This window comes from Mustela lutreola, chromosome 9 (assembly GCF_030435805.1).
Source record: "Mustela lutreola isolate mMusLut2 chromosome 9, mMusLut2.pri, whole genome shotgun sequence".
NCBI classification, from domain to species: Eukaryota; Metazoa; Chordata; class Mammalia; order Carnivora; family Mustelidae; genus Mustela; species Mustela lutreola.
The window spans coordinates 106,256,787-106,268,195 of record NC_081298.1 but is presented as its reverse complement, the minus strand read 5'-3'; the positions used below and the strand labels follow the sequence as shown (position 1 = coordinate 106,268,195).

The 11,409-nt window shown below is 48.3% G+C and overlaps 1 protein-coding gene across 3 annotated transcripts in view; it reads left to right on the top strand.

Annotated features, from left to right (window-relative positions):
* Positions 1-3,762: 3,762 nt before the first annotated feature.
* The window catches only part of REEP1 (receptor accessory protein 1), a 111,349-nt gene continuing 103,702 nt past the window's right edge, over positions 3,763-11,409 (top strand). The window contains exon 1 of one of the 3 annotated variants that reach the window (XM_059188301.1): positions 3,763-3,940. In XM_059188301.1, coding sequence (XP_059044284.1) covers positions 3,909-3,940 — 32 coding nt within the window. In that variant the 5' untranslated portion in view covers positions 3,763-3,908. The remainder of the gene's footprint in view (positions 3,941-11,409) is intronic. The other 2 variants (XM_059188302.1, XM_059188303.1) reach the window with 2 other exon arrangements.

Genomic DNA, 11,409 nt, shown 5'->3' with positions numbered 1-11,409 from the left:
ATATTATTTTTTTATTTGAGAGAGAAAGAGAGAGAGCACAAGTGGAGGGAGGAGGCAGAGGGAGAGGGAGAAGCAGATTCTGAGTAGGAGGCCTGAGAGTGGGCCGGCTCCCTGGACCCCAAGATCATGACCTGAGCCAAAGGTAGACATAACCAACTGAGCCACCCAAGTGCCCCAGTCATGTTCTTTTTCATGCTTAATAATTTTTGTTTGCATGTTGGGCATTATACATTTTACCATACTGAGTATTGGATTTTTCTGTTTTTCTTTAAACAGTGTTGAACTGTTTGTTGGTTGGTTGGTTGGTTGGTTGGTTTCTCTGGAGCACAGTTATGTTACTTGGGATAAATTTGATCTTTTTGGCTCTTTCTTTCAAGCTGTGTTAAGTAAAGTCCAACTCAGTTTTTAGTCTTAGAGCTAATTTGCCCCTAATACTAAGTCCCCTCTTGAGAGCTCTAGCCAGTGTTTCATGTATTAAGAGGTCTCTCCATTTTGGCTTGTGTGCAGGTAATATATTCCCAGCTCTGTGTGAGCTCTAGGAATTATCTGGCACACTGCTTTTTGGTAGTTCTTCCCCAGCTTCCTGTAATTTCACCCATGCGTGCTCTGAATAGTATTCAGTTAAAGACTTGAGGGGTTCCCTCTACGGATCTCTGTATCTCTCTCCCTCTCTCCCCCTCCAAATCTCTCCTCTCTGATCTTCTGCTCCCTCAGTTCTCATCGCTATAGATCCTGAACTCTGATCTCTGTCTTTTGAGCTCTTTGAGATTGCTGGGCTCTGTTCAGGTTCCCCCCTCCCCCAACCCTCCCCGTGCAGTAATACCTAGAAACTGCATTGAGACAGCAAACTAGAATAATTGTAGGACTCACATAAGTTAGTTTCCCCTATCATAGCTGTCATAATCCCTGGCTGCCTGTTGTCCAATGCTTACAGTTGCTTGGTATATATTTTTCCCCCTTAGTTTTCTAGTTATTCACAATATAAGGACCATTCCTATGGCAGTTAATGCTTCATGGATGAGAGTGGAGTCTCTTTTTCCTATTTTCAACTTTAAAAGTCCTGGGGGAGAACTTTTGCCCAGCTTATGTTCAGTGATCACCCATGAGCCCATCAAAGTAGTAAGGATTAAAAAGAAAATGATGCTTTTTAAGACTAAAGTATGGGGAGAATCATTTTCCAAACAAAATGGAGAGAACTTCTCAGAAGAAAGGGGAAGGGTGTGGGGCAAAAACAGAGAAGCAGCACCCATTGAAACAACAGTTGGTGTGAAAAAGAATAAAAAGTGAAACAACTGATAAGGCCAAGAGTTCCGTTGTTGAGAGACTGTGTCCAGTCCCTGGCTTCGTGCATTCCAGGGTCAAGGACAAACTGGAGCGAGGCTAGGGAGGAGAGATGTAATATGTGTAACAGTTGGCCTGAGATAAAATGAAGTAAAAACACAACTTTCTTCTCTCTCCAATCTTTCCCCTCCTCTGCCTTTTGAAATTTGCTGTGTGGAACATTTTTCCCAAACCTTGACTGAATTCTGGGGTTTGTCCCATTACTTTTCTGGTCTTTTTCAGACAACAGAGAGACCTCCAGATATTTTAATCCCATGAATGGTCTCACTTCATGAATTAAACTGTCTGGTTCTGTGTAATAGTAAAATTCCATTTATAGAAGAATTCCATTTATAGGAATAGGGGACATGCTTCAGAAGGAAAACAGTATGCAGAGATATTCTGTTTCTCCACCAAAAGGATATCTTTGAACCATAATATTCAACTCCCTACAATAGCTAACAGCATATACTGACCTTTCCAGGGAGTTGGGGTGGAGAGGCGAGGGGCATGAATGGAGAAGAGAGGTCTCACGAAGGTCCTATTTACTTGTTACTGTCCTGATCTACCTAGTAGATATCTCAAGCTTTTTCTTGTAGGGTATTATCTTAACCGTGTAAGGCATAGGCATAAGGCACTTGGGTAAGGCATAATGAGGCTAACACAGATAAAGAGAGAGAAACCAGAAAGTTTTACAGTTTTGTTACCCTGCAAGTTCCCTGGACAGTACACAGCATGCCATTAAGGGCGTAAACCCGGAGTAGGTTATAAGGCGGAGGGAGAGAGGGGAACTGTGGTTTCTGCAGGAAGTAAAGAGCAAGGCAGAACAAGCAGGTTTAGCATTGGCTTCTTTGAATAATTACACTGGGCTCTAGGGCAAAGGAGCTCTTCTCCGGTAGTCTGGTACCTGACCCTGGAGCAATTAGGCCTGAAGTGTGAGAGCCTGATAAGGAGGTGGTTGGGGGTATGGACTTAATGGGCTACGCAAGAAGGGGAACTAACCAGCTTCTAGTGAGGGCCTCAAAACTGGGTCAAGATAGCATTTAACAACAACTAAACTAAGCTAAATTACAGGTATTTTATGGGTCCTTTGGAAACCCCTTGTCATAGATGTCTCACCTCCGTCCCTTTACTATGGGCAAGGTCTTTCTTCTTCCTGCAATCTCTGTTTCTGTTTCTCTCTCTCTCTCTCTCTCTCTCTCACACACACACACTGCTAGCACATTCCCAGCCTCCTTCTGTCAAAGTCTGAGGTCTCCTTGCCTCTGCTAGTAAGCAAGCCATGTTGGGCAGGGCTCCTTTAAAGAAAGCTTCAAGCTAGCTCTCTCTGGTGCCTCTCACATCTGACACTGAATTATACATGACATGAGCATCAGTAAAGGGGAATAGTGCTCTGGGAGAGCACCACGGAGGGGGATGAGGAAGGCAGAGGCAGAACAGAGGAAAAAAGTGGACAAAGGTTTTCCAAGCCTAAGGGAATAATGTATCAGAACTTATATAATAAGGGCCAGGACCCAGGTGAGAAAAATGAGGCATTTGTTTTAGGGGCAAAATTTAAGGGCGTGCCATAAAATGCAGTTATCAAGATAAATAATATTTAATGCTATTTAAAAAAATATCTAAGGCCCTGTGTATAGGATACCATTTTCCCTTTTGCTTAAGGCACCAGAATGCCTCAGCAGGGCACTGGTGCTATGCTGTAGCAGCTTCTAGCTTCTTCCTGGCTAGATTGTATCCCTGAGCCAATTCTACAAAGCAATGCTGGAGCGGCCCCCTAGGAAAGGCCTTCCTCAACAAATAACCTTTTATCTGAGTCTTGAAGAAGGTGAGGCATGGAGTGTGTGAACAGGAGAGAGGGAATAGCATTTTGCGAATCCAAAATGCCTCAGTTGGAAAGAGTTAAATGGCTCTTTGGGGAATGGTGGTGGCAATGATTTTGCAGGCAAGGACTAGATTATGAAAAAATTCTTTAGTATTTTAACGAGGGGAGACAAATGCCCATATTTGTTTCTTATGCATATGATGCTTTGTTGGGGGACAGATTGGAGGGGTCAGGCCTGAATACAGGTAAGTCCCTTAGGAGGCTAGCGCAGGGTCCAAGTAAGGGATGACAGCATCCCCAACCAGAACAGGTGTAGCTAGATTCCCAAGGTCCAGGTCCAGGCCTTGGTTTCCCCCACCATAAACCTGAGGGTGGGGCAGCACCCAGGTGTCCTGCCGAAGGGGCCACCTCGGGGTTCCATTGGAGCGCCCCGCGCACCAGGGCGCGGAGGAACCGCCCAAATTCAGCCTCCGGCTGTGGCGATCGGGTCGGGGCGGGTCCCGCGGGTGCCCGACCTGCTCACCGCCCAATCGCCGCGGGCCCGCCGAGCCCCGGGGGGCTGGGGCCGCCGCCGCCGCCGGCGGAACGTGCCGCGGCTGCGCTGACGCGCGAGCGCCGGGCAGGGCGGCGGGCGCGCTCAGTCTGGTGGCGGCGGCGGCCGTGCGCGGACGGACGTTGCCGGAGCGCCGCAGCCGCCGGCTCCGCCAGCAGACGAGCCGAGCCGCGCCGCGTTGCCGGCGCCCGCTCGCCCACCCGCCCGCCCGCCATGGTGTCATGGATCATCTCCAGGCTAGTGGTGTAAGTGGCTTTTCTCGCGCCCCTTCCTTCCCCTCCTTCTCCGCCCCTGGCCCCCGGGCTGCGCGGGCCCCTGCAGCGCCCGGCCCCAATCGCTCCGGCTATTAATACCCGGCGGCCGCTAAATTTAGCAGGTACAGTAGCTGCCGAGGACGCCTGCAAGCGGACGACACAGGACGCGGCTGCTACCCTGCGGGCCCGGGCCCGGGCGCGGGGGACAGGCGGGCGGGGCGGCGAGGGCGGGGGCGCACGGGGACTGAGCTGGCTGCGCCCCGCAGCGCCCCGGCCGCTTTTGTTCCCCGAGTGGGTGGGATTTGCGGAGGCCCCGAATGGGCGCGCCGCGGGGGACACGCGTCTGTCTCCTTTGGGAGAAACGCTGGCGGGGTCTGCCGTCGCCGCGCTGCGCCGCCGCGCTTTTGTCAGGTGAAAATGACAGAGCCCAGCCGAGCCTGGGGCGCTGCCTAGAGGGGTCGGCGCGGAGAAGGGTGGAGAGATGAAGGAGGGGCTCCGACTGGGATTGAAAGAATACTCCTTTTTCGGTTTCTCAGATTGACAGCGGTAAAGGCAAGTAGGACACAGCGGGGACGTGTAGGAATCTTGGGGCAGACGCCTGCCGGACCTCATGTCTGATTCCTTTGGCGGGGGTCTGAGGGAGAGATAGGGGCAGACATCTGCAGAAATTCACGGGAAATTTCGAAGTGACAGCCGCTCAGGTGGTGGCAGTGACACCTCCCAGGCCTTGTAGGAGAGCGCAGAGTCATCTGGGGTGAGGCCTCTGTGAAGTCATTGGGGGTGGGTTATGGGGGGCGTTTTTCTCTGTCAAGCCCCAGAGCTGAGTAGACATTTGAAGAGCTCCTTTCCTCGTGGATTTATTTCCCTTTGGAGCTACACATGGCTGTAGCAGTTCCTCTACTTCCCTAACCATTTTTGCCTGAGTCAGGACAGATGTGCCACCTGCTCAGGGGAGCCAGGGCTGAAATTGGCCTGCAGAGTGTGGGTGGGAGGTGCACCTCAGGCTCTTTCTTTGTCTGGGAAAGAGGGGCTCCAGACTCTGGTTCATTGTGCACCATCACTCCCAACGTTGTGAAATATCTCCCATCTCCTGTCCTTTACTGATTTTCTAAGAAGCAGCCAGAGGCAGCCTTCTGAAGTCATTCTCAGCATTGTAGCCCTGCCACCATTCTGGGCTTTCATCCCAAAGCCAGTGTTTGTGCCTGCTGGCCCCCAAGTCATCCATTCTATGCAGCCCTCTCCACAGCTGTTGCCACTGCTGGGGTTTGTGCTATACATCGAGGTGGCATGTTAAATATTTAGAGATTTCTGAGGGCAGAGCTGGCATGAATAATACAGGGAAGCGACTGGAACGCCTTGCCCCACCTCATGCCTGACCAAGGCCTGTCTTGCCGTCAGGGTGGTATTTTTTTCTCCTGAACTAGTGTGTGATCTTCATATTTGGCAGTGACTTCTGGGGAGCCCTCAGGGTGTGGCCGGAGACTCCCATTGGCCTGGCTGGAGAGCTCATTTTCTATAGGTTCTACTGCACTAGGCCTGGCCCCCTGGAGAGTGAGAGCTTCTAGTCTGGGGTCCATGTGAGCATCTTTAATTTTATGAGCATTCTTCCTCTCCTACTACACAAGGCAGCTGAGTAGGGTAGAGAAAAGAGGCATCACTTGGGAGGGGTCTCAGTGTTGCTGTTATTTTTTAAAACCATGCTCCCCAGAAGTGAAGCTTCAGAGAACTTAAATGACAGGAGAACTGCCCCTCAGGTCAGCCCAGGACCCTCTGCCCCAAGGGAGAATTTGTGGGATTTGGGGGTGTTATTTCCTCCATCAACTCCAAAAGGTCAGGGATACCACCTAACTCCTGATCACTGTCTTTATAGAAACCCAACATGGAAGTGTCAGGTGTCAATTATTAAAAACCAATTTAGTTAGCAGTACCGGTTTCACTTAAATAATAACCTGCTCATTATAGGAAAATCAGAAAATATAGATAAATAGATTGAAAATCATCCACATTATCACCACACAGAGATAGCTAATGGTAATTGTGAAAGGTCTCGTCTTCAAGATGTTTCTCCTATGCATGTATGCACATACATTTACATTTCTAGTTCAAGGAATTTATTGATTCAGCCCAAATTTCCGCATCTCTCTTAGCAAAGAATAGGAATACTGAATTTGGAGTCAGAAAACCCTTGGTTCAAATCCCAGTTCTGTCTCTTGCCAACAGATGCCAGTTCACAAGAGATCCTAGTTCAGGAGCTAGTTAACCTCATGTTGCCGTTACAAAGATTTCAAGAACACGTGATTCATAAATTGTGGAGCATTTCCGTTCCTCCACCACACACCAGATAATTAAGAGAGGGCCGAGGTAAGAGCTCTGGAAGGGGCTCTCAGACTTAATCTACTCCTGTGTTTTGCAAACTGGCTTCCCTGAGGACCACCCAGCCTGAGTGGGTGGGCTCTGGGCTCCCAGCCCTGATCAATGGGAGTAACTCCCCCTTTGTTTGGTTTGTATATTCGGGTTCTAAATAAAAAATAATTTGAGAAATATATAGATTTTAGCACTAATGAAAACCACCCATTCCTTCTCCCCTCTCATCTGTAAAACTGTAGAGGGAGTGTGCCTTGCCCAAGGACACAAGGTGAGCTGGTGAAGAAAACAGGCTCTGGATTTTTGGTCCGATGCCCTTTCTACCTATTCAGACAGTTGTCTGAAATTGACCTCTTTCAAGCTCCCAAGACCTTTGATCTGGCATCCTGTGATTTTTGTCCACCAGTCCCATTTCCTATAAGAAACTTTTTCAGGGCTTTGTAAGCCTCTGTGACATGAAAGAACATTTAAGGAAGACCTATCCCTGTGTTCTGAGGATGGAGAGGGAGTGTCTTCCTTCCAACCAGATCCCTCAAGACAAGCTGATGGTGTCCAGGCAGAGCCACATGGTGCTTGTAGATACCTATCTTGCCATTGGCTCTGAGTGTTTTTAGGACTGGAACCATGGCTTATTTCCCTTCGTTTATGACTGGCCTGCTTGCCTCATTTACAAGACTTAGTTTTCTTTACAAAGAACTCAAGCCTTAGGCACCAGTGAATTTTGAACTGGGGAGAGTAGGTTTATGTGCCCTGGAGGATTCACACAGAGGTTGCTTTCTGCCTTCTTGGGTGAATGCACTATCTTGAAGCATTTATTCCAAGGAGCAGGTGTTGGTCGCATTGTCTTTGGACAGAATTTTGGCTGAGGCCCAGGATGTTGGCTAAATGAATCCAGAACTTCCCCTTTGGTTATTGGACCAAAACTCCAGTTTGCTGTGTGGGGAAAAGAGAGTTCTAATTTTAACAATTCTCCAAATAACTAAAAGCTGTACAGAAGAAACCCTTATTTTCACAGTGCACTTCTTTAAAAAAAAAAAAAAAGTTTTTAGAAAGTCCAGTCTGATGTTTAAGAGAGTCTTAGTTTAATGGCTACAGATCTGGCTATGTCCCAGGACTGTGATTTGGAGCATAAAGTCTATCTTTCCCAGTCAAGGATGTACAAATAAAGAAGACTAGAAAGAATGTGAGTTGTCCTCAAGATATTCTCCAACTGTTGCAAAACAAATGGAAATAAATGAAAAGGCCTTACATCCTTAAACATGGACTTGCCTTTCTTTGGAGCTTGCTTTTAAAAAGTGGAATGCAGAAAAATGATCCCATTAATTGGAGGTTTAGGTTGGTTGAGGATTTATTTCCTGGCACTCTGGCATGGTATAGGGTAGGAGCTTGGTAAATCTTTCAGTTGAATCACGAGAGGGGAAGTGTTGAGCTGGAAGTCAGAGGATTTGGGGTCTAGTCCCAGCACTGGACTGACCCACTGTTCTAATCCGGAGGGTGCCTGCTCTCACCCTGGGGCCCTGCTCCTGGTCTGTGAGATAAGGCTGTGGACCAGTATCACGTTGGAGGTCCTGGTGCCCCCTAGACCCCTTCCTTGTCCCCTACTCCCTCAGCTGGCCCATATGCACCGTGTTTATAAACAAGAGGAATATCCTCAAGAAGTGAAAAATACCAAATTCAATTTCACTGCTGTTCTGCTGCCTTGGTCTTTTGTTTATTAATCTTGCCTGCCTGCTGGGAATTTGCTTCTGGGCACTATCCTCCATTGTGTCTTCTTTGAAGGTTAGCTGACAAGTGAGGGTCTTACCTGGTTATGACTGGCTCAGTTTCCCCTTCCTTCTGAAGTGAGCTATCGTTTTTGGAGCATGTATTATTTGCAAGAGGAAGAGAATGACAGAAGAGGGAGTCAGGCCCTCAGTGGCCACCTACTGAGGCTGCCATTTTGTTTCATCTGTGTGTGTGTGTGTGTGTGTGTGTGTGTGTGTTTGTGAGCGCGTGCGTGCTTGCGTGCATTTTTCAAGGAGGTTCCAGAGGCCGGTGGGGATGGGAGGACAATAGTCACAACGCATGGCTTGTTTGGACTTTCATTGTCTGGGATGAGCCACGCACATGCCCAACTGGTTGCCAGGATTCTTGGTGTCAGTGAGAATTTTTCCAAGAATCAGCAAGAGCTCAGGGGGTTTGCATTTGGGTTATGAGGATGTTTTCCTCTCACTTCTGGGCCTTGGATGGATTGGCCCTGATGGATTGGAAGATGGATCGTTCTATATGTTTGTTTTGAACTTTCAAATCTCATGTCTTCACACAGAAGCACATTGTTTTCCCTTTGGGTTTTCTTTAGTTGCACCCAGGGGCTTTTCTGGGATTACAAAAAAAAAAAAAAAAGAAAGAAAGAAATATAGATAAAGGACCAAGTACTTGGCACCCAGTCGGGATGTCTGAAGGATCTTGGCAGGTAATCTGGTGCAGGCCTTCAAGCATGGCGCGCGTACCTAGACCAGGAATTGCAAGTGAGTTTCATCTCATGATTGATAGGAGGCTGCCTGGGATACTATCGTGGCAAGTAGGACTCCGGATGGGACTCCATGGGGTAGGAGTCCTGTGAATGTTTCGTGCAAGGAAGAGGATAACGAGGGGCACACCTGTTGGTTCAGTATTGGCTCTCCTAGACTTAGTCCATTTCTGATCTGAGAACCCCTCTGTCAGAATTTTATACATTGTCCTCAGTTAGTGAACAGAGCTGTATTCTTTTTTTTTTTTTTTAAAGATTTTATTTATTTATTTGACAGAGATCACAAGTAGGCAGAGAGGCAGGCAGAGAGAGAGGGGGAAGCGGGCTCCCTGCTGAGCAGAGAGCCCGATGCAGGGCTCGATCCCAAGACCCTGGGATCATGACCTGAGCTGGAGGCAGAGGCTTTAACCACTGAGCCACCGAGGCATCCCTAGAGCTGCATTCGTTACCTAAGTTTGCATCCCCTCCTAAACATCCCACCTCCAGTAGGCCTTGTCAGTCACTGGCAGTTGTAGGCCAAAGGTCCTTCTTCTTGCCAGTACCCGGGCTATCCAGCCTGGTGGCTCTCTCAGCTGCCTCTTTCCTCTTAGGACCATCATTTATATATATCACATTTTCCCTTTCTTTCTTTGCCTTTCTCCAGTCATGAAATTCTACCCTGGCCTTCTCTTGGGTGCTCATGCATTCACATCCTTTCTACCTCCTTGTAGGGTCTATGGATGATCCTCTGGGCTTCAAAAGGAGATTCCCCTTCCCTTCTTGGCAACATACCCTATCCTACTGTCCTCTGCTCAGCCACAGGAGTGGGCATGTGACCCAAGCCTAGCTGCACATTTCCCTGGGCACAGAGATTGGTCCAGAGGTGGGTGTGTGACCTAAACTGAGGCACCAGGTCTTTCCCCAGAGCTTGTTGATTTGGAGCTAAAAGAAAACAGCCTTGCCTATAGGGTCCAGAGCTGGAAAGACGTGAAGGTGAGGCTGTTGGTGGCTACACCCCCTGGCACACGGAGAAGGCCTGTAGGCCAAAGGGGAGAATTTGGCAATGCACAGGTAAATGGAGAGGAGATACTGGTTTGTGTATGTACCTCTCCTTAAGGATCATGACTGTTTCTTTGTTTGCCTCACACCTTTCTTCATGTGTAGTGGGTGCCAGTAAGAAAGTTAGGACCTAGCTACTTAAATAGTGTCTGTGTACCAGCAGCACTGGCATCCCTGAGAGCTGGTTAGGAATGCAGAATCCCGGGTCCCACCAAGACCTAGTGAATCTGCCTCGTATCAAGATTCTCATGAAGCTCAGGAATCGCTGAGTCAGATATCATCATCTCTCCTGTGAAATTAAAGAAATGGGCTTGTCTGAGGTTCCCATCACTGGCTGTAGAACCAGAATTCAACCCCAAATGGGTCATTTGTGCTGGACTGTGATTCATCTTTCTTGGTTCTGAGTGGTCAAAACCCTGACTTTTTATGCATTCTGAATGGCATCATTGCACTCCCCCAACCAAGTGCCCAACTGCAAAACTTTCACAGATGGGCTACCTAGTTGTGATTTGTGTAGAATTTAGTTTGCCTGACTTTGGGTTCAGGCTGCCAAGACAATGCCCGTCAGACGTAATATTAGGCTGAGCGGATCATGCTATTCAGAGGAGAGTGGGACACAGCCCACCTTGAGAAAGAGGCATGGTAAGCACAGTCAGCTGATGCTGGGGACTTAGAGTGGATTTTCAGAAACAGGCAGGGATTTTTTCTCACGAGCAAAAGTGGCCGAGAACCAGCGGTCCCCATGTGTCCCTCTTGAGGAAGCTGCAAGGATACAGCAGGATCTGTAACCTCTTCGATCCTGTGTCCTGTGGAATCCAGTTTTATCAGGGAGTGCTCTCGGCTCTGTCTTCAGACTGCTTCTCCGTCCAACTGAGTCCTCCTTCCATTGCCACCATCATGTTCCAACCCCATTTCTACTCTCCCGGACCATTTCAAACCCTCCTAATTGTTTTCCCTGCTTCTATGCCTGTCCCTCCAATGATTTATTTCAAATATAAGATAGCTCATGGCGTTCCCCTGCCATTTAAAAATTGTCCAGAGGACTTCTGTGACGTTAATTATAAAATTCAGTTTCCTTACCAGGTCATGAGACTCAGCAAGGCCTGGCCCCTGCCCACTGTCCTGAACTCACCTTGTGCTGCTCTCCCCACACTCAGCTGTGGCTTCCCCACGATTCCTGGAAGGTGGCAGGCTGGTCTCACTCAAGGACCTTTGCCCTTGCTGTTCCCCCTGCCCAGGACACATTCACCTAGGTGGTCCATGGTCGTCACCCTCTTTCCATTTAGGTCTCTGCTCAAATGTCACCTCTTTTTCTGACCCTCTTCTCCAAAATACATCTCACATACCACTCGATCCCCTTTGCACTCCCTGAAATTATGCTTTTAATTCATTTATTAACTGGCTTGTGGTCTGTCTCTTCACATAGAATTTGATCTCTACGACTCTGAGACTCTCATCTTGTTCACAGCTGTTTTCCCAGTGCCTAAAGTACTGCCATGCTCACACTAGGTGTTTAAAAAATACTTGTTGAGTTAATGATGACTCAGTA